This window comes from Stomoxys calcitrans, chromosome 5 (assembly GCF_963082655.1).
Source record: "Stomoxys calcitrans chromosome 5, idStoCalc2.1, whole genome shotgun sequence".
Classification (NCBI taxonomy): domain Eukaryota; kingdom Metazoa; phylum Arthropoda; class Insecta; order Diptera; family Muscidae; genus Stomoxys; species Stomoxys calcitrans.
In genome coordinates, this window is record NC_081556.1 from 130,128,086 (window position 1) to 130,152,321 (window position 24,236).

The window sequence follows — 24,236 nt, forward strand, 5'->3', positions numbered from 1 at the left end:
TCCCAAGGAGTGCAAAATAAACTACAGTTCGACAGTATTTATATCGGTCTGCCATGATTTTGCAAATGAAAAATGCAAATTTTGCCCATGAACATTCCACTAAGGAATAGGGGCAAACTTCTCACATATCAATGAGTGCAGTCCGATTCAAGTTTTTTAAACTCAATGATAAGGGGTCTCCTTTTTATAGCCGAGTCCGAACGGCGTGCCGCAGTGCGACACCTCTTTCGAGAGAAGTTTTACATGGCATAGTACCTCACAAATGTTGCCAGCATTAGGAGGGGAAAACCACCGTTGAAAATTTTTTCTGATGGTCTCGCCAGGATTCGAACCCAGGAGTTCAGCGTCATAGGCGGACATGCTAACCTCTGCGCTACGGTGGCCTCCTGCCATGGTTTTAAAAACCAATAATGTAAAATATCTATAAAAACAGATTTGACAACATTTTCTACAGAAATTAAATTTAAATTTTTGTTTGCAAAATATTTTGCTCATTTGGAAAATTTAAGCTACCCTTTATGAATTCATTTAGCCATGTTTTACTCTACACCTGTGTGAGGGCATATGTGTGCAACCAACACACATCCACACACACACACACTCATGTACATATACATATTTAATTATAAAAGTTTGCAAACAAACTAAATTTCCATGAAGGTATAGTTTTCCATGAATAAGAGAGTCTTGTTGTCGAACATATTGTGTACCGTTGTTTATTTATTCTAAAAACAGGAAACTGTTTTACTTTTGCTTTTCTATGCTCATATAATTATTGTAATTGAATGCATTCACATAGAATATTTCTATTGCGATAGAAATATTTGCAAACACCATGATATTCATTTCATTATGTGCGCATAGTATAAGGTCATGTTGTTTGGTGAGAAAGTTTTAATTAATTCAAATTGATAATAAATTTCAATGATATTTAATTTTAAAGTTTCGCAGTATTGAAGTTGAATTTTCTTCAAAGTATTTCACTGCTACGGGACTCATTTAATTTCAATTGTCAAATGTAAGTTTGCATTTATTAGCGATAAAATCCACGACATGTGGTTAAATGACCACAAATCCCTTTGTAAGTGAATATCTAACTCCATGGAGTGGTATTTGTAGCAAGTTTAATGGCAATTCATATTTAAAGACGCCCACTCACAAAGGGATGCTTAATACAGCACCATTTAAGGGAGGTAATAATCATATTGAAGTATCATTAACAATAAACCCACGTAGGGGCCTTTTAAAGATGAAATGGAATGGGTCGAAAAAAAAAATGATTTGAAAACAAGTAAAAGCGTGCCAAGTTCGGCGGTGCCGAATCTTGGGAACCCACCACTCTGAGTTCTGGTAAAAATGTATACAAAACTAGCAGACCCGGGCCCGCACCGGCGCAGCGGAACAAAATTTTTCTTTGAATATTTATTTTCGACAATTAAAGAGATTTTAGTGGAATACCATGCTCCGAAAATAATATAACGCTTGACTAACAGTTTAACAGTATAAGTGCCTTTATCTGAATCCCATATGTTCTTTATTGGTCAACGAATTTAAGTTTGGATGTAAGGTGTACTCCATTCTTAAAAGACTTTATTTCTGCCCGATATTCTCATGATGTCTGATTTAGGGGTGTTTTCGGGGTTGAGGTGGTCCCCCAGACACTTGGCCCTGAAAAAATATCAGCCTCGTGCTCTTCTCTCAAATACCATTTTTATACCCTCCACCATAGGATGGGGGTTATACTAATTTCGTCATTCTGTTTGTAACTACTCGAAATATTCGCCTGAGACCCCATAAAGTATATATATTCTTGATCGTCGCGAAATTTGTTGTCGATCTAGCCTTGTCCGTCCGTCCGTCTGTCTGTCGAAAGCACGCTAACTTCCGAAGGAGTAAAGCTAGCCGCTTGAAATTTTGCACAAATACTTCTTATTAGTGTAGGTCGGTTGGTATTGTAAATGGGCCATATCGGTCCATGTTTTGATATAGCTGCCATATAAACCGATCTTGGGTCTTGACTCCTTGAGCCTCTAGAGTGCGCAATTCTTATCCGATTGGAATGAAATATTGTACGGCGTGTTTTTTTATGATATCCAACAACTGTGTCATGTATGGTTCAAATCGGTCCATAACCTGATATAGCTGCCATATAAATCGATCTTGGGTCTTGACTTCTTGAGCCTCTAGAGGGCGCAATTCTTATCCGATTGAAATGGAACTTCGCACGACGTGTTTTGTTACGATATCCAACAACTGTGCCAAGTATGGTTCAAATTGGTCCATAACCTGATATAGCTGCCATATAAACCGATCTTGGGTCTTGACTTCTTGAGCCTCTAGAGTGCGCAATTCTTATCCGATTGAAATTAAATTTTGCACGACGTGTTTTGTTATTATATTCAACAACTGTGCCAAGTATGGTTCAAATCGGTTCATAACCTGATATAGCTGCCATATAAACCGATCTTGGGTCTTGACTTCTTGAGCCTCTAGAGTGCGCAATTCTTAACCGATTGGAATGAAATTTTGCACCACGTGTTTTGTTATGATATCCACCAACTGTGCCAAGTATAGTTCAAATCGGTCCATAACCTGATATAGCTGTCATATAAACCGATCTTGGGTCTTGACTTCTTGAGCCTCTAGAGGTCGCAATTCTTATCCGATTGGAATGAAATTTTGCACGACGTGTTTTGTTATGATGTCCAACAAGTGTGCCAAGTATAGTTCACATCTGTTCATAACCTGATATAGCTGCCATATAAACCGATCTTGGTTCTTGACTTCTTGAGTCTCTAGAGGGCGCAATTCTTATCCGATAGGAATAAAATTTTGCACGACGTGTTTTGTTATGATGTCCAACAAGTGTGCCAAGTATAGTTCAAATCTGTTCATAACCTGATATAGCTGCCATATAAACCGATCTTGGGTCTTGACTTCTTGAGCCTCTAGGGGTCGCAATTCTTATCCGATTGGAATGAAATTTTGCACGACGTGTTTTGTTATGATATCCAACAACTGTGCCAAGTATGGTTCAAATCAGTTCATAACCTGATATAGCTGTCATATAAACCTATCTGGGATCTGGACTTCTTGAGCCGCAATTATTATCCGATTTGCCTGTAATTTTGTACAACGGCTTCTCTCATGACCTTCAATATACGTGTCTTATATGGTCTGAATCGATCAATAGCTTGATACAGCTCCCATATAAACCTCTCTCCAGATTTTGCTTCTTGAGCCCCTACAGGGCACAATTCTTATCCGAATGAACTGAAATATTAGACAATGACTTCTACAATGTTCAGCATTCATTTATGGTCCGAATCGGACTATAACTTGATATAGCTCCAATAGCATCTTGTAAAGATCCAGTTATTATTCAATATTCTTTGTTTGCCTAAAAAGAGATACCGCGCATAGAACTCGACAAATGCGATCCATGGTGGAGGGTATATAAGATTCGGCCCGGCCGAACTTAGCACGCTCTTACTTGTTTAACCGATGAATTTGGTGAAATGAGTTGTGTGAAATCCTTACATACCCTTCCTGAATATTGTGGAGATCGGATCATATGTAAATATAGCTGCAATGGGTTCTTAAATGAAGAATTTTTCACCACGCAAGGTGGTTAACATATGTATACGAGATGATGGTTATCCAAAGTTCGGTCCGGCCGAACTTTATACCCTTTTACTTGTTTTCAAATTAAAATCCAATTCAACTTTTCCTTAACCCAGCAATTAATGTTTGACTCTTTTTGCTACGCTCCTGTCTAATGTTAATGAGAAACCAACAACTTTTAAGTGAATAATCATAAAAAGGGCACCATAAACGCATGGTTCGATAGCCATGAACCTTTTGTTGCGTACACTCCCACACACACACACACACACTCAAGCTCTCATACTTACATTGCTTTTGTAGAAATGGCGTTGCGGCACGATAATGTTTCACGGTTAATACAACAATATCGCCGGCATTCCGTAGTATATTCACAGCATCATCGTGGGGGCAGGCGGTTATATATTCACCGTTGACTTTAATTATGGCATCACCCACAAACAATTGGCCGGTTATGTCGGCGGCCTGATCCTTATAAATGCGTGAGATTAATATCGGCAATTTGTGTTCCGCACCACCCTTTATGCTTAAGCCAAGGCCACCCTGTTTTTGCCGTGTGATTTGTACCATGCGTTCCTGCAAAAGGCGACAGAAGAAGAAGGAGGATAAACAAAATTAGCATATACGAGAATGAAAGAGAAAGTGAGTTATGAAAAAAGAAGAAAGAGTTTGCTAAATAGGAAAATAAGTACAGAGTTGCCATTTTAAATGTTGAACTTTTTTGACCATCATATCCCAGTAAAAGATATACCGCCATGACAACGCAAATAAAAACTAAGCATTTTTGAAAAATCCAATTACAAAACTGCTTTTCGTTTTCTTATTCCCAACAAATTCCCAAAATTACTTATGACGTAGCAACCTCTGTGTTGTTTTTTTTTTAGGGTTGCCCAAAAAGTAATTGCGGATTTTTCATATAGTCGGCGTTGACAAATTTTTTCACAGCTTGTGACTCTGTAATTGCATTCTTTCTTCTGTCAGTTATCACCTGTTACTTTTAGCTTGCTTTAGAAAAAAAGTGTAAAAAAAGTATTTTTGATTAAAGTTCATTCTAAGTTTTATTAAAAATGCATTTACTTTCTTTTAAAAAATCCGCAATTACTTTTTGGGCAACCCAATAATTTGCCATTGCAGCAAATTTATGCCACTACTCGAACGTAGAATAGGTGCTCAAAAGCCTTGATCTTCTGCGCATCTTTTCTAATTTCCGAAAATCACCTTCTCTACTTGATCACTCCATCAGAGATTTCTGGTCTTCCCCTTTTGCGTATTCTTTCGCTTTCAAAAGACTTCTTTAATGGAGCTTCTTCATCTACTCGGACAACATGATCTAGCCAACGTAGCCGTTGTATTTTGCTATTGTCGTCATACTGCTCGGGGTTCATATGCCGCCTATATTCTTCATTAACACAGACTGGTCCATATATTTAACGAAGGATTTTTCTCTCAAACACTCCAAGAACTGCATCATTTGCTTTCGCATGTACCATGCTCTTCGGAGCCATATAACAGCACGGGTAGTATCAGTTTCTTGTACGTTTCATTTATTGTATGTCGAGAGGTGACTTTGTTCCCCATCTGCTTGCTCAACCCAAAATACCATATGTTAACCAATATTATCTTTCGTTTTGTTTCGAAACTGGTAAAGTTGCTGACTATCTCAAAGTTGTAGTTTCCAACTTTCTCAATTTTCTTTACCTCGTCGGATTTACAGGGCTTTGTGGGAGTTGATATCAGCCACTTTCTTATACCCACCACCATAGGAGGGGATATACTAATCTAGTCATTCCGTTGTTAACACCTCGAAATATTGGTCTGCGACTCCATAAAGTTTACATCTTCTCTATCGTCTCAACTCTCTGAGTCACTCTAGCCATGTCCGTCTCACGAAATCACGATAGCGATCGAACGTGTAAAGCTAACTCTTGAAATTTTGTACAGATACTTCTCATTGATGTAGGCCACTGAGGATTGCAAGTGGGTCATATCAGTTCAAATTTGGATATAGCCCCCATATAAACCGAACCCCGGATTTGAGCCCTAAGAAGCCTCAATTTTCATCCGATTTGGCTGACAGCTGCAACAAAGACTTGAGTTATGACTTCCAACATCAGTGCCAAGTATAACCAAAATCGGTCTATACACAGATATAACCCCCATATAAACCGATCCCTTGATTTGAATTCTTAATCCCTTAGAAGCCTCAATTTTCATCCGATTTGGCTAAAAACTGGAACAAAGACTTGAGTTATAACTTTTAATATCCATGATATGTATGATCCAAATCCGTCTATAAATAGATATATCCCCATATAAACCGGTGCGCAAATGGGCTGATGCATAGGCCTTATTAGCGTGTCGCCTATGGTCTTAAACAGTTCGACGGGCAACCCATCGGCTTCTGCTGCCTTGTTGTTTTTTCAGCCGGGTAAATGCTATGTGGACCTCATTTTTACTAGGCGGTACACATTCTATATGATCATCTGCGGTATACTCATGGCCACCATCACCGGATACCAGCAGTTGGGAAAAGTATTCTTTCCATATCCTCAGCACGTAATCAGTGTCAGTAACTAGATTTCCTTCTTTGTGTCTGTACCAAAGCCATTTCGTTGATGGTAATTTTTTGGTAGAATTTTCTCACTTCATTCTGGCTTCTGAGCATCTCGAATTTCTCACAATCACGTCTTCCCATATCATTTTTATACCCACCACCGAAGGATGGGGGTATATTCATTTTGTCATTCCGTTTGCAACACATCGAAATATCCATTTCCGACCCTATAAAGTATATGTATTCTTGATCAGCGTAAAAATCTAAGACGATCTAGACATGTCCGTCCGTCTGTTTGTTGAAATCACGCTACAGTCTTCAAAAATGGAGATATTGAGCCGAAACTTTGCACAGATTCTTTTTTTGTCTATAAGCAGGTTAAGTTCTAAGATGGGCCAAATCGGACTATATCTAGCTATAGCCCCCATATAGACCGATCCTCCGATTTAGGGTCTTAGACCCATAAAAGCCATATTTATTTTCCGATTTTGCTGAAATTTGCGACGGTGAGTTGCCTTAGCCCCTTCGACATCCTTCATCAATTTGGCCCAGATCGGTCCAGATTTGGATATAGCTGCCATATAGACCGATCCCCCGATTTAGGGTCTTAGACCTATAAAAGCCACATTTATTATCCGATTTTGCTGAAATTTGGGACAGAGAGTTGTGTTAGGCGCCCTTATGTCCTCCGTTAATTTGGCTCAGATCGGTTCAGATTTGGATATAGCTGCCATATAGGCCGATCCTCCGATTTGGGGTCTTAGGCCCATAAAAGCAACATTTATTACCCGATTCTGCTGAAATTTGGGACAGTGAGTTGTCTTAGCCCCTCGACATCCTTCATCAATTTGGCCTAGATCGCTCCAGATTTGGATATAGCTGCCATATAGTCCGATCCTCCGATTTTGGGTCTTAGACCCATAAAAGCCACATTTATTATTCGATTTTGATTTTAAAGTTTGGGACAGTGAGTTGTCTTAGGCCCTTCGACATCCATTGTCAATTTGGCTCAAATCGGTTCAGATTTGGATATAGCTGCCATATAGACCGATCTCTCGATTTGAGGTTTTGAGCCCATGAAAGGTGCATTTACTGTTCGATGTCGCCGAAATTTGGGACAGTGAGTTGTGATGAAACTTTCGATATTATTTTTCAATTTGGCTCAGATCGGTCCAGATTTGGATATAGCTGCAGTATAGACCAATCTCTTGATTTAAGGTTTTGGGGCCATAAAAGGCGCATTTATTGACCGATTTCGATGAAATTTGGGACAGTGAGTTGTGTTAAGCTCTTCGACATTTATCTGAAACTTGGTCGAAATCGGTCCAGATTTGGATATAGCTGCCATATAGACATATATCTTGATGAAAAGCCTTGGCCCAATAAAAGGCGCATTTATAATCCGATTTCACTGAAATTTGACACAGTGACGTATGTTAGGCTTTTCGGCATCCGTGTCGTTTATGGTTCAGAGCGGTTTATTTCTAGATATAGCTACTAAAAAGAGCAAAATTTTGTTTTATACAGTTGAACAATGACTTTGACTTATTAGTATTTGGTCCAAATCGGAACATATTTCGATATAGCTGCTATGGGTCATAAGGTATGCATTTTTCCCTGGATTTGACGAAAGGTGGATTACATATATACCCGAGGTGGTGGGTATCCAAAGTTCGGCCCGACCGAACTTAACGCCTTTTTACTTGTTCTTCTTGCGGAAGAGACGTTTCTCCTCTCTCCTTTTCTCCAATACCTCTGCTTCATCTGGCGACTTGCTACTGATTGTAAGCTTGCCCTGCATGTCGCATTCTTGTCTTCAGTCGCTTTTTGCCACTGCGCCATGATATGACAAGAATTTATTGGAGTGATTACATGGAGTGAACAATGGTTTGCTATTGCTCAACCGAGTGGAGTATGCCGTTGCCATCTGTTTTTTTTTTGCAGCTTTCCGACGTCCAGCTTCCGTGCAGTGTCAGATAGTACTTTTCTCGCGTCCTTTCTAGGAAGCGTGCGAACCATTGCTGCAACAAGGTAATGAGCCGAATCGATGTTCGCCCCTCGTATGGTTGAATGCCTTCCATCTATCATAACATGATCTCTTTGGTTTCTCGTGTTTTGATCTGGCAACAGCCATGTGGCCGTGAGAATCCTTCGATGTTGGAATCTGGTGCTGCTAACTACCATGTTCTTTGCACCGGCGAAGTCTATTTGCTGAAATCCATTATGGGGAGTTTCTTCATGTAGGCTAAACGACTGCTGGGTCAAATATTTTCCTTCCCTATTTCCGCATTAAAATCTCCCCGAACGATATTAATGTCATGGGCGGGACAGCGGTCTTTCAAGGCGCTCATGGAAAATATCCTTGGTCTGTTCGCCAAGGTCATAGGCCTTTTGGAGGGAGGCGAATTCTGTGTTTGAAAGGAATGAGACCTCTGTCTTCACATATGGCTCCAACATGGAGTCAATGGCTGGATTGAAGGTATGCTCCCAGAGACTTAACATTGGTATTGTAAGTCTTTCAGGTAGAGATTTAAGTCATTATGAAAGCCGCAAAAGAAATTCTCTGAAGGGAAATCATGTCATCGAAGCTCGGATCAGAGCACAGTGAGGCCGAAGTGCGTAGCCGAGTGTTTGGTATTCCCAAATAGACTCTGGGCTCACGACGTAAATGTCATTTCGGGAAATAAAGAGGCGGACCACGAGTCGAAGTACCGAACAAAATAAAGAGCGCAGCCAGTGCAGAGGCGGTGGCTGGGGGGGATTCTATTCAGGGATTGGTTAACAAATGGCCACATTATTGGAATATTTGTCTAAATCGGGCGAACATATGTGCGAGGTATATGTAAATCTGAACCGATTTTTTTCAGTTTAAATAAGCTTCGTATCTGGATAAAAAACTTTCTGTGCAAAATTTGCAGATGATCGGATGAAAATTGCGATCTGTACAGACAGATAAACAGACAGACGACCAGAAAGACGAACAGATAGGCTGGCTGACATGCGGAGAGAGCTATATCGAATCCGACAGTGATTCTGTGTCAATGCGTCTATTCGGCAAAAAGACAGACATAAGAGCAGACAGACGGATAGAGAGACAGATATAAAGATGGACAGACAGTCAGCCAAACAGACAGGTATACAGACATACCTTTATAAAATCAGAAAATGATTCTGAGTCAAATGGTCTATCAGGTAGACATAAAAGCAGACAGAGAGACAGACTGGCGGACGGATAGCTATATCGAATCAGAAAGTGATTCTGGCTCTGGTTGACAGCAGATAGGCAAACAGATAGCAAGACACAAAAAGCAGACAAAAAAAAAACAGACAGACAGACAGATAGCAGACAGACAAACAGACAGCCGACAGACAGGCAGGTAGATAGACAGCTTGACAAATAGACAGACATATAAATGAATTTGAATCGTCTTTGGGATATCCTTCTCTTGTTACAAACAAAAGCATTTACTTTTAACACCCTGTCTGACTATTTGGTACCGGTACTGATTGCGATTAGGACATTTAGGATTGGTTTTCCCGGGAGTGATGAATGGAGGGTGAATGCTGTTTGTGAGGGGGATGAGACCTCGATCTTCACTGATGACTCTAAGATGGTGCCAAGGACTGGATTGGGGGTCTACTGCTACGCTCTCAACATCGGTTTGTCTCTAATACTACCGGACGAGTATACGGTCTTTCTGTGTCATTATAGTAGTCGCAAGGGAAATGTGGACAGTTTGGCGGCGCTCAAGGCCTTGGGTTCAAGAACGGAGAGGTCGAGTCGTGTGGCGGATTGTTTGCCATCCTTGGCTCTGGGACCACGATGTGACATTGATATGGGTTCCCGGACATGAAGGGATTCCACGAAATGAAGGGGTAGACGAATGTGCCAGGAGGAGTTCGTCTGCGTCGGGCCAACCAGTCCCCGGTCTTGTCTACGTGCCATATCACGAACAACTAATCATAATAGAGGAGATGTGTGTGACGGAATGTTTGCAGTCCCTGTATAGGCTCCGGGCCCACGATGTGACATTGATATGGGTTGTCGGACATGAAGGGATTCCGGGCAATGAAGGGGCAGACGAATGCGCCAGGAGGAGTCCGTCTGCATCGTTCGAACCGGTCACCGGTCTTTTCTACGTGCCATATGGTGAACAACTGATCATAATAGAGGACATGCGCCAGGAGGAGTCAGATCCTGCCAAAGCAGGATCGGTGGCGAGATGGGACTCAGCGTATGGTTGCCGGACCGCTAAAGCGCTCTGGCCTGTCATCGACAGTTGGAGAAGGAGTTACAGACGTTCGATGGGAGGTCGCTGAGCACATTGACAGGGTCACAACCGGGCACTGTGCCATAGCAGTTGAATGGCAGCGGGTATGGGAATACGGCGCAATGACTTCAGGAGTTGTCTTGATGAGGATGAGAAAAAGACTATCGAGCACTTGCTCTGCTCATTTCCGGGTCTGCAGGATTACAGGCTCTCCTTTCTGGGCAGATGGTTCTTCTGCGATCTGATGTATCTTGGAAACGTACCACTGGGATATCTCCTGAGATTTGTAAACGAAACGGGATGATTCCGACTGAGGGTGCGATAACATCCGGCGAAGGTGTTTGCATGAGGGATAGGCGTTTACACCCTCCACTATCGTTGTCCACTCTTCTTGTTTCTTTCTTTCGTGTATAACATTTGGATATGGTCTGAAGTCTCACATTTCCTTTCTCTTCTCTTTCTTTCTAACGTATCACAATTGGCCAAACTGGCCTCCGAGTGAACTCATCTATGGTGAGCATCCATTCAACCTACGCTATAACACCCTGTACCACTATAGTGGCGTAGGGTACGAAAAATATTTCTGCTATTGTTATTGCCTATCTGGTTCTGGAGACATTTGAGCGATATACAGCCACGCAAAACCTCTCTATAGAGATTTTACGTTAAGCGGCACTCAATTTGAACTCGGCAATAAAAGGAGATGCCATACCTTTTAGCTTAAAACTGTATCGCAATTAACTCACTGATATGAGAGAAGTGTCCCCTGTTCCCTAATGGAATATTTGTAGAGAAATTTGTTAATGGCAGCTGATATGGCAACCCTTAGTCTGACAAAATTTAACGATATAAACAAAAGCACGAGTTCACCCCAAAACACAAATCATAAGGGAAGGAAGCGCAAAGGGAGGCCGTGGCAGGAGAGTTAATCAAACTACCACAGTAAAGATTTTAGCCTACGCACATGGCCCCGAATAGCAAGGAGGATAAAATGTGGAGTTTATGCCAGTCAAAGGATTAAAAGTGGGTGCTAAAGCGGTTAAAGTGTGGGTGTACTCAACCTCTCCCACTTTTCCTCTTCCTCCATCCACCAGCACTTGTGAGGATTTATGTGTAAGCAAACCCTTCTGTGTACCTTAACGCAGTAGCTTACCTTTGGGCTTGGGGTTTTGCGCATGCTAGTGTGCGTGTGTGCTTTTTCATTGGTACACTATGCTAATTAAGATGTAGGTTAAGTTTCATAAAAATTAATGCCTTAATTAGGTTCGTATGAGTCGTGAACTTATATTTAATCTTTCAACTAGGTGAGGTTGAAGAACCACCACAACATGAGTTGATGTGCTCTTAAAGCCATAGCAAATGAGGTGATGAAACGCCTACGGCCATCATAGTTCATCTAGAAGACGGCTTAAATATGCCAGAGCAGAAAAATGTCATTATCCAACACCGCAACCAGCCGGAATCCATCAGAGCAAAATGCTGAAGGCAATACTTGGGAAAATGAATAAAATCCATACGCTTCCATAGAAATCCATCAATTGTCTGTTGTTTGTAGTAGCTGAGAGAGATTTAAGTCAAGAATTAATGCTTATCGACTTATTCTATGAAGCATAATTAGGACGTAGAAGAAATGTAGAACTAAATCTTGCCGAAGGTTAATTTGCTTATTAAGCCCTTTCGTTATGTCAATAGAAGAAATGTCAAAGGATTAAGAGAAAAGTCTACAAACACATAAAGATTTCATAGGCATTTAAATGCTTTACATCTTCAAGGAAAATTTTGAAAATTTTCTATAGAAAGAAAATTTTGAAAATTTTCTATAGAAAGAAAATTTTGAAAATTTTCTATAGAAAGAAAATTTTGAAAATTTTCTATAGAAAGAAAATTTTGAAAATTTTCTATAGAAACGAAAATTTTGAAAATTTTCTATAGAAACGAAAATTTTGAAAATTTTCTATAGAAACGAAAATTTTGAAAATTTTCTATAGAAACGAAAATTTTGAAAATTTTCTATAGAAACGAAAATTTTGAAAATTTTCTTTAGAAACGAAAGTTTTGAAAATTTTCTCTAGAAACGAAAATTTTGAAAATTTTCTATAGAAATTTTCTATAAGAAGAAAAATTTTTTATAGAAAGGAATATTTTGAAAATTTTCTATAGGAAAAAATTTTTTTCTTCCTGTAGAAAATATTGAAAATTTTGTATATAAAAATTAATTTGTGTTTGTTTGTTTGTCCCGTATAGACTTGAAAACAGCTGAACCGATTACCTTGAAACATTTACAGATTATGTAGGTTGGTCTTGAGGGAAAGATAGGCTATATAAGTTTTTGATATCGGAAGGGGAATATACCCTCCCTCTTATGCCAAAAACTCCTCCCAAAATTAAAAGCAATATGAGTATCAAATGAAAGGTATTAGAATGTAGAATACGAATATGATATTAAAATTTGAGTCTAAATGCCTATCGAGCCGCCCCAATGCCAAAACTCCCCCAAACAGACTTATTGGACGTTCATTTCAATATGGGGCTCAAATGAAAGGTGTTCGGGAGTAGATTTCGAACCTGGCATACGAAATCAGATCGAAGTATATTGGGTCACGCCAACCCTCAATAACGCCAATACACCCATTATGACTATATGATACTTGACTGAACCGATTTTCTTAAAATTTTCATAGATTGTGTACGTTTGTCTGGAAGGAAACATAGGCTATATAATTTTTAGATATTGGGTGGAGGCGGACCCTCCCCCTAACCCCAAAAACGCCACCCATATCCGAAAGTGGTCCGATGGGCACAATAAGGGTATCAAATGAAAAGTGTTGTAGACCAGAAAACGAATATGGTAATAAAATTTGGGTCCAAGTACCCAGTGGGCCCCCCAACCACAAAACTCCTCTCAAAAGATATATTCGAAGTTCATGCCAAGATGGGACTCAAATGAAAAGTATTAGGCAATAGATTACAAATATGGCATAAAACATTAGGTTCAAGTAATGGGAGGTCCCCCACCCCCAAATACCCACAAATGGGCATACTAGCCGACAATTGCTATATGGGAGAATTAAAGGGTGATTTTTTTGAGGTTAGGATTTTCATGTATTAGTATTTGACAGATCACGTGGGATTTCAGACATGGTGTCAAAGAGAAAGATGCTCAGTATGCTTTGACATTTCATCATGAATAGACTTACTAACGAGCAACGCTTGCAAATCATTGAATTTTATTACCAAAATCAGTGTTCGGTTCGAAATGTGTTAAAATTTTGACAAATTTTGTTCAGCGATGAGGCTCATTTCTGGTTGAATGGCTACGTAAATAAGCAAAATTGCCGCATTTGGAGTGAAGAGCAACCAGAAGCCGTTCAAGAACTGCCCATGCATCCCGAAAAATGCACTGTTTGGTGTGGTTTGTACGCTGGTGGAATCATTGGACCGTATTTTTTCAAAGATGCTGTTGGACGCAACGTTACGGTGAATGAACACATTTCGAACCGAACACTGATTTTGGTAATAAAATTCAATGATTTGCAAGCGTTGCTCGTTAGTAAGTCTATTCATGATGAAATGTCAAAGCATACTGAGCATCTTTCTCTTTGACACCATGTCTGAAATCCCACGTGATCTGTCAAATACTAATGCATGAAAATCCTAACCTCAAAAAAAATCACCCTTTAGTATATAAATTTTTGATCGTCATGTCATTTTAAGTCGATTTAGTCATGTCCGTCCGTCTGTCTGTCGAAAGCACGCTAACTTTCGAAGGAGTAAAGCTAGACGCTTGAAATTTTTCACGAATACTTCTTATTGGTGTAGTTCAGTTGGGATTAGAAATGGGTTATATCGGTCCACGTTTTCATATAGCTGTCATATAAACCGATCTTGGATCTTGACTCCTTGAGTCACTAGAGGGCGCAATTCTTAACCGATTTGGTTGAAAATTTGCATGAGGTATTTTGTTATGATACCCACACAGTTGTTGGGTATCATAACGAAATCGGCCCATAACCTGATATAGCTGTCATATAAACCGATCTGGGGTCTAGACTTCTTCAGCCTCTAGAGGGCGCAATTCTTATTCGATTTCGTTGAAATTTTGCATGAGGTATTGTTATGACTTTTAACAACTGTGCCATGGTTTATGGTTTAATTTTGATCCATAACCTGATGTAGCTGTCATATAAACCGATCTTGAATCTTGACTCCTTGAGTCACTAGAGGGCGCCATTCTTATCCTATTTGGCTGAAATTTCGCATGAGGTATTTTGTTATGACTTCCAACAACTGTGCCAAATATGGTTTTAATTGGTTCAAAACCTGATATAGCTGTGATATAAACCGATCTTAGATCTTGACTTCTTGAGTCACTAGAGGGCGCAATTCTTATCCGATTTGGTTGAAATTTTGCACGTGGTGTTATGATATCTAACCTCTGTGTTAAGTGTGGTGCAAATCGGTCCATAACTTGATATAGCAGTCATATAAACCGATCTGGGGTCTTGACTTCGTCTGCCTCTAGAGGGCGCAATACCTATCCGATTTGGCTGAATGACTTTTATCATGATCTTCAACATACGTGTCAATTATGGTCTGAATCAGTCTATAGCCTGATTCATCTCCCATATAAGCCCATCTGCCTATTTTACTTCTTGAGCTTTTTAGGGCGCATTTTTTATTTTCCAACATTCAGTTCAATTATTGTCCGAATCGGACGATAAATTGATATTATAGCTCCAATATCATAGCAATTCTTTTTATACCCTACACCAATACTGTGGTACAGGATATTATAACTTAGTGAATTAGATTGTAACACCCAAAAGGAAGAGAGATACACCCTTTGACTCAGAATTACTTTTTTATTCGATTTAGATATGCCCGTCTGTCTGTATGTATGTCTGTCCCTCTGTTCATGTTAATTTGTGTACAAACTACAGGTCACAATTTTTATCCGATCGTCTTTAAATTTGGTACGGGCATATTTTTTGGCCTAGAGACGAAGCCTTTTGAAATTGGAAAAAATTGTTTCAGATTTGAATATACACCCATATATATTGGGTTGCCCAAAAAGTAATTGCGGATTTTTCATATAGTCGGCGTTGACAATTTTTTTCACAGCTTGTGACTCTGTAATTGCATTATTTCTTCTGTCAGTTATCAGCTGTTACTTTTAGCTTGCTTTAGAAAAAAAGTGTGAAAAAAGTATATTTGATTAAAGTTCATTCTAAGTTTTATTAAAAATGCATTTACTTTCTTTTAAAAAATCCGCAATTACTTTTTGGGCAACCCAATATATTCGTCCGATTTGCAGTAAAATGGCAATCAAATGGTCATTTGTTAACCGATTATCTGGAAATTTGGCAAAAAGGGTTTTCTTATGACTCTCAATATTGCTGGTGAATTTTATAGAAATCGGTTCGGATTTGGATATAGCTCCCTTATATATGTTCGTCCGATTTGAAGTAATACAGCAATAAAATGGTCATTTGTCTACCAATTATCTCAAAATTTGGCACGAAGGATTTTTCTTATGATTTCCAATATAACTGGTGAATTTTGTAGAAATCGGTTCAGATTTGGATATAGCTCCCATATATATGTTCGTCCGATTTGAAGTAATACAGCAATAAAATGGTCATTTGTTAACCGATTCTCTCGAAATTTGGCAGGAAGGATTTCCTTATGACTCTCGATATTAAAATTGAATATTATAGAAATCGGTTCAGATTTGGATATAGCTCCCATATATATGTTCGTCCGATTCGCAGTAATACAGCAATAAAATGGTCATTTGTCTACCGATTATCTCAAAATTTGTCACGAAGGATTTTCTTATGATTTCCAATATAACTGGTGAATTTTGTAGAAATCGGTTCAGATTTAGATATAGTTATCATGCATGTATATCGCCCGATTTTCATTTCTGCAGCCACAAGAGCATTTTTTGACCAATCTTGCCAAAATTTTGCACAACGCTATTCTCGTTTTATCATATGTTTGCCTACAAAGAGATACCGGGAAATGAAATCGACAAATGCGATCCATGGTGGAGGGTATATAAGATTCAGCCCGGCCGAACTTAGCACGTTTTTACTTGTTTTTTAATTTTTCTGCCATAATCTGTTGTTGGCGGCAAATTAGTATGAAATTTCGTTTTACAGATTTCTCTTAGAATTTCTCACTCGGAAGTAATATTCTAAACCATGATGAAGCAAGCTTTTAATTCTGCAAAAATTTCCATTTTTTGTTCCCATTGTAACTGATTTATTATGCCTCTCAAATAGAGGAACATTCCTAACATAATTTAAAATGTAATCGAGGGGAATCCCTTATCTACTTAATTGTGATTTCGTTCTTGGCATTCCCAGTATTAATCAACAATTTCGGTATGAATTTAAACAAATTAGTTTGAAGTTCCCCAAGAATGCGAATGATTTAAATAAATTTATGAGTGTCTATGGAATACCAGCACATTCATATGCACACCTTGCTTTACCTACACACAAACAACACAACAACCACTTTCACACCTGTGCTCAAAACTCATTCATGTGTATGTGTGTTTGTGAATAGGTTTTTGTGGCATTCCTCAGAGATGGCGTTTAAGCTACCGACTACCATGGTTTCCTTTGTGCCTTTTGTGTGTTAGAGTGTAAGTGTTTGGCGGGGGAGGGGATAGGACGGTGAAAGGTTGATATATGTTTATAAGAATGTATGCTTTAATTAAGATTAAATTTGATTTGTTTTTCTCTTTTTTTTATATGAACATTAATGATGATTTTTGTCACTGCCTGCCGTCTAGGCAACGTTGAAGAAATTAAATTTACTGCTAGACGATTTGGTGGGGAACATTAAATAAAATTTAATCATAAACAAATTCAACATTTGTTTTTATGAACTCCAACGCATGGCACAGATGATGAGCTCATTTAAATGCTTGGACTATAAATCCAAATATTTGACTTTTGATATTATGCAGGGGCAAATATGTTACAGCGAAACAACGAAATGAAAGAGAAAATATATGAGAAATTTCTAAAACATAGAGACTTTGATAGCACATAGCTATATGATAGCTTTATGATAGCCACATTGAGCTGAAACCTGGTATAGATTTTTATACCCACCACCGAAGGATGGTGGTATATTCATTTTGTCATTCCGTTTGCAATACATCGAAATATCCGAAATATATACCCACCACCGAAGGATGGTGGTATATTCATTTTGTCATTCCGTTTGCAACACATCGAAATATCCATTTCCGACGCTATAGAGTATATATATATTCTTGATCAGCGTAAAAATCTAAGACGATCTAGACATGTCCGTCCGTCTGTCTGTTGAAATCAAGCTACAGTCTTTAAAAATAGAGATATTGAGCTGAAACTTTGCACAGATTCTTTTTTTGTTCATAAGCAGGTTAAGTTCGAAGATGGACTATATCGGCCTGTATCTTGATATAGCCCCCATATAGACAGATCCGCCGATTTAGGGTCTTAGGCCCATAAAAGCCACATTTATTATCCGATTTTACTGAAACTTGGGACAGTTAGTTGTGTTAGACCTTTCGACATCCTTCGTTAATTTGGCACAGATCGGTCTAGATTTGAATATAGCCGCAATATAGACCGATCCTCCGATTTAGGGTCTTAGTCCCAGAAAAGCCATATTTATTATCCGATTTTGCTGAAATTCGGAACAATGAGTTGTGTTAGGACCTTCAAAATCTTTCTTCAATTTGGCTCAGATCGGTTCAGATTTGGATATAGCTGTCATATAGACCGATCTCTCGATTTAATGTTTGGGGCCCATAAAAGGCGCATTAATTGTCCAATGTTGCCGAAATTTGGAACAGAGAGTTATGTTAAGCCCTTTGACATATTCCTGCAATATGGCACAGATCGGTGCAGATTTGGATATAGCTGCCATATAGACCGATCTCTCGGTTTTAGGATTTGGGGCCATAAAAAGCGCATTTATTGTCTGACGTCGCCGAAATTTGGGACAGTGAGTTGTGTTGGGCCCTTCGACATCTTTCTTCAATTTAGCTCAGATCAGTCCAGATTTGAATATAGCTGCCATATAGACCGAACTTTCGATTTAATGCTATGGGCCCATAAAAGGCGCATTTATTGTCCGATGTTGCCGATATTTGGAACAGAGAGTTAAGTTAAGCCCCTCCACATATTTCTGCAATTTGGTCTAGATCGATCAAGATTTGCATATAGTTGCTATATAAACCGGTATCTCGAGAGAGACAATAATATATTGTTAATGGCTATATTCCAAAGTAGAGAAGACAGTACACCTCCTTGAAGTGTTCCTTTGCTTGCCCTTCCTTTTAGATCCACAGATTTCAAGCCTGCCATAATGCATCTTTTACTAAGTAAGTTAAGTAAGTAAGTTAATAAACTTTCTTACGGTAGAGTTGATGCCTTAAAGCTTCAACTCCTCCATGATTGACGTCGGTTTTGCATTATTGAAAGCACCTTCAATGTCAAGAAATGCTACCATTGTAAATTTCTTGACAGCGAGAGAACCCTCTATGTAGCCGCCTAAGTCGTGAAGGGCTGATTCAGTGGACTTGCCTTTACTATATGCATGCTGCTGCCGCGACAGGCAATCTCTAGGGATCTTTGCCCTAAGATATGTTTCTATCAACCTCTTAAGAGTCTTCAGCATAAAGGATGACAGACTAATAGGACGAAAATCTTTCGCCTTCGATGGTAAGGTTTTCCTGCTTTCGATATGAAAATGACCTCCGTGTCCCTCCATTCCACAGGTATATATATGACATTCAGATACAAGCAGATTTTACCTCCCTAAGCCAGGGAACCAGTCTATCAGACACAGCTTGTAATTCAACCGGTGATACATCATCAGGGCCTGGCGACTTAAAGGAAGCGAAACTTCATACCGCCCAAAGAATTTTCGGCTCAGACACAATTTCCCCTAATAGCCTCAGACGAATGCATACCAGTGACAACCTCTTCTGGCGCCACATTGTCCTTTGGAGATTTTTCTGTGAAATGTGTATCAACGAGTAGTTCTAGTGTTTCTTCACTAGACATTGTCCATACCTTCTCTGACTTCTGAATATACCCCACCGTAACAGGTCTCGAGGACAGAATCTTTCTTTGTCTAGAGGCCTCAAAAATATCCTCCACGGAGCTGCAGAATTCTACCCAGGATTTGCTCGGAGCCTTTCTCCTCTCGCCCTTATATTTTTTTAGCTCAGCCTTGTAAATGTTCAAATCGTGTGGTGCTCTTGTGGCTTTCGCCCTGTTGAAGAGTTTTCTACAGTTCTTCCTTAGAGCAACCAGCAATGGGGTCCACCATGGTGATCGCTGTTTGCCCCTTGACTTGACACTAGAACATGCTGACACAAGCGAGTCATTCAAGGTCTTCGTGATCCGCTTGACCACTATGTCTATATCCTCCGTAGTTTCCACTTTCTTTTCTGGTCTAGAAGGGATATATCTGCAGAAAATGATCAGCGGTGGTTTTCCCCTCCTAATGTTGGCAACATTTGTGAGCACACTATGTCATGTAAAACTTCTCTCCAAAGGGGTGTCGCACTGCGGCACGCCGTTCGGACTCGGCTATAAAAATGAGGCCCCTTATCACAGAGCTTAAACTTGAATCGGACTGCACTCATTGATGTGTGAGAAGTTTGCCCCTGTTCCTTAGTGGAATTTTTATGGGCAAAATTTGCAATTTGCAATATCTTCCGATACAAAGGTAATATCAGGTACCTCCTGCATGTTCCTGGTAATAAAGGTGGGTTTATCCCCTTTATAACAAATCGCCAGATTGCAACTTATAATATATTCGATAAGCAGCTCAACCCTTTCGTTGACATCCGAACTTCCCCATATCTGATGATGTGCATTAGCATCACTTCCTACAATGAGGCTCTTCTATCCTACAGAAGCGGCTTCAATCAGTGGATTAAGGTTGTAAGGCGGCATCTCTGAATCGTGTGCCATATATAGGGAAGCCAGCCAGTAATGAGACTTGTTTATTTTAAGGCTGGCTACTACTAAATCTTCAGTGCTAAGCAACGGAAGAAGAAAAACATTTAGACTACTCCTTGCAAGAATACATGCTCTGTGTCTCCCTACCCTTGAGTATTGTAGTTTTAATCCCGGAATTCTTAGTCCACGTTTCCCAACACCACCGCTTCTATAGACCTTCAGTCTCAAATTGTTTAATCCGTTCGATACAACCCCTTCAGACCTGTTGAGGTCTGCGACAGCCAGAGTTTAGTACAAATACTGCATGTCTCCGTCAGCTTCATCCAATTTACCAATTTTCCAGTAGGTGGTTGAAAGATTGGGATTGCATTCCCTTAGACTTCCTAGTATCGATCAGAGGGAATCCTTGGTATCCAAGGATGCGCCATTGGTCGAGAAGGAATATCTTCCTTGTTGACTAAATGTAGTGCTGCACCTGGTCAGTTTCACCAATCTTTTCGAGAGCACAACGATACATTACAATTGAGCGTTTATCTCCGAAGGCAATTAGTCTGTATCGGCCGCCATTGGTCGAGAAGGAATACCTTCCTTCTTGACTACATCTAGTGCTGCACTTGGCCAGATCTCACCAATCTTTTCTAGCGCACAACGATACATTTCAATTGAGCTTTGATTCCTGACGGCAATAAGACTGCATCGGCCCCGATACCAGCCTGCATCGTCTCAAACTGAAGGAGACCCAGGAAATTCCGCAAGGACATCGGAGTATACTGATGACCGTCCATTGACTATCCCACTCCAATTATTGCTAGGCATGCAGGCCTGTTCTTTCCCCTTGTCGACAACTGCCATCGCCAAACTGTCCCTAGCGACATTAGCAAAGATTCTTGGACCCATCTTACTAATGTTCGCCCTAGTTCTCTTAGGCATGGGATGCCCTCCAGGTGATCGCAGACTTTTGGCTGACTGTGGTGCAGCTTCTCAATCTAGACGTGTTGTGTTTGGGGTAGCCTGTTCAGCGAATTCCCGAGCCCAATTTAGGGAATCTCTCTCCCTTTTAGTGAGAGTCTTAGGATCATTCGCACCAAGCCTCTCAATAAACCTGAGAGCGATGCCTCTTCTACTATTCCAACCTCTTAAAGGGCGTGTTGGTTGGCCGGGGAAGGCCGATGGCCTAGGCAAATTATAGGCATGCGAAGAAAGAATGGGTTCGGCCTTGTCCTTGAGATTCGATCCAGGTGTCTTCGTCTGAAGCCCCTGCTGACCAGTCGTCTGTCGGCTAGTGGAGCCTGGAGCAGCCGCTCCACGAGTCGAGGTGTCAGTAGCAGACAACATGCAACGGCCTGATACCACCCCCGCAGCTGTTGGGTCCTTGGAGTCCATTCTAAGCCTACTTCCGGGCTTTAGATCTGCCGCTTCACAGGAAACAGACGCAGATCATCAACCGCCTAATAAATACCTCTATCGCAGCTATCCTTGAGTGACTTCAATTTTTCTTCCAAAAATAATGACCTATTAGGAGTAACAGGAAAATTCTTGCGAAGCTAGACAACAAAACGTCCGCCCCACCAGGCAAATTACAGGCATGCGAAGAAAAAGTATGTGCGACCTTGCCTTAAGATTCGAACCAGATGTCTTCGTCTAAAGCCCCTGCTGACCAGTCGTCTGGATGGCCGATGGCCTAGGCAAATTATAGGCATGAGAAGAAAGAATAGGTTCGGCCATGTCCTTAAAACTCGAACCAGATGTCTTCGTCTAAAGCCCCTGCTGACCAGTCGTCTGTCGGCTTGTTGAGCCTGGAGCAGCCGCTACACCAGTCGAGGTGTCAATAGCAGACAACATGCTACGGCCTGATACCACCACCGCAGCTGTTGGGTCCTTGGAGTCCAATCTAAGCTTAATCCCGGGCTCTAGCTCTGCCGCTTCACAGGAAACAGACACAGATCATCAACCGCCTACCTCTATCGCAGCTATCCTTGAGTGACTTAAATTGTTATTTCAAAAATAATGACCTATTACGAGTCAAAGGAAAATTCTTGCGGAGCTAGACAACAACACATCCGCTCCACTCAACGGTTCAAAATAGCACACCTGTGCTTAGTACGGTTTAAATCAGTCTATAACCTGATATAGCTCCCATATAAACCGATTTCCCGAATTGACTTCTTGAGTCCTTATAAGCCATAATTTTAAATAACTAAAGGCATTTTTAAATGCGTTTTCTTAAAAAAAAGTAAATCATGTGGCTGCACTTATTTATTTTTTCCAATGTGGCAACCCTGTAAATGTTTTTAAACAGAGTTTGATTATTACTTACCTTCGATTCACTTGGCGGACCATTTTGTGCATTTGTGGGTGTGACAATTTCTAATCGCTGGAGCGTTACTAATTCCATGGTTAAATTCAGTCTCAGGGGTTCGGGTTTACATTTGCCATCGCTGACATTTACCATCCCCGTGCGGATCTAAAAAATATGGACAGACGGAAATTTTTTAAGAATTATTGAAAACAGCACAAAACTGATCCTTTTGTCACACTTACCTTTAGATTTTGATCAACTTTTTCCTCAATCGGAGTCGCCATTTTTTCATTGATCTTCATGCTTTACACCAGAATATTAAAAGTGGTCACTGTAATGAAACGAAAAGTAAAAGAAAATTTGAGTATAAGATTGAAAAAACAAAAATTGGCAATAATTTACTACAGATTCTTAATTAAGCTGCATTAAGCTCGATCAGGACGAACTATTGCTACCCGTCACTGTTCATATGGCTTAGGGTCCTCGCCTTAGTATTTATATATCAAAAAGTTACTAATCGAATGACTATAAGAATATGACTTCCCCTTCCCAGTGAGGAACTCTCATATCAAGTGTTCTGTTTTTTTAATGTCCACACTCATCAGAAAACCCTTACAATTATGGTTAAATATTACAAAAAAAACCTTCTTTGAAGAGCATATTGTCCACCAGCGGAAGTTTAATCACATATGGCGAGGTTTTTACCATGCAAACACTTGCAGCAAGCAACTCGAGAAGCGGAAGCTCAACTGATATGCCACAATTAGACCCAATTTCCGGTCAATTGGCAAATAAGCACCTCCCTAGTGGGTGAGTAGTCAAAGCATACTCGTCTATCTATGTTAATGGAAAATTTGAGGAAGCTCCATATCTCCATCATCGGTTTTCTAAGGCTTTTCAGTGTCTGTTCTATTTGTCTATTTGTGCTTTTGGGGTCTGTGTGTCGTAGTGAATTTCAATCTCTTGTCGATTAACTAAAATTGTAAGTGCAGTTGCCCACATGCCAAAGGCATAGAGGTCTGTTTGTGTGCGTGTGGGGGAATTTTGTCAATATATGCATGTGCATTTGAGTGTTCTACATTGTGTGCCAATTGCTAGGTATATATGGGGTGGGGAGGTGATAGCAAACTGAGAATAAAGTTCAATTAGAATGGTCTGTCACACTGGGGCTATGGTTAGTTATAGGGAATTTGAATAAGTTTCTATGAAATTGAAAAAATGGGGAGAGATCGATTTTTATAGGGTAAATAATGAAAGTGGTCCAATTTGTCACAAATTTGGGACAAATATAGTAGAGGTTACCATTAAATAGAATGTCAATATTGCAAATTGCAAAAATTCAAAATGCAAATGCAAATTTTGCCCATGAACATTTCACTAAGGAAAAGGGGCAAACTTCTCACGTATCAATGAGTGCAGTACGATTCAAGTTTTTAAGCGCAGTGATAAGGGGCCTCTTTTTTATAGCCGAATCCGAACGGAGTGCCGCAGTGCGACACCTTTTG

General features: G+C 40.0%; 1 protein-coding gene across 1 annotated transcript in view; it reads right to left on the bottom strand.

The window, feature by feature from the left end:
* The window catches only part of LOC106089118 (gamma-1-syntrophin), a 238,422-nt gene that overhangs the window by 89,330 nt on the left and 124,856 nt on the right, over positions 1 to 24,236 (bottom strand). Inside the window, exons 2-4 of the mRNA XM_059370112.1 lie at positions 22,974 to 23,062; positions 22,750 to 22,896; positions 3,915 to 4,200 (exon numbers count right to left, since the gene is read on the bottom strand). Coding sequence (XP_059226095.1) covers positions 3,915 to 4,200; positions 22,750 to 22,896; positions 22,974 to 23,033 — 493 coding nt within the window. The 5' untranslated portion in view covers positions 23,034 to 23,062. The remainder of the gene's footprint in view (positions 1 to 3,914; positions 4,201 to 22,749; positions 22,897 to 22,973; positions 23,063 to 24,236) is intronic.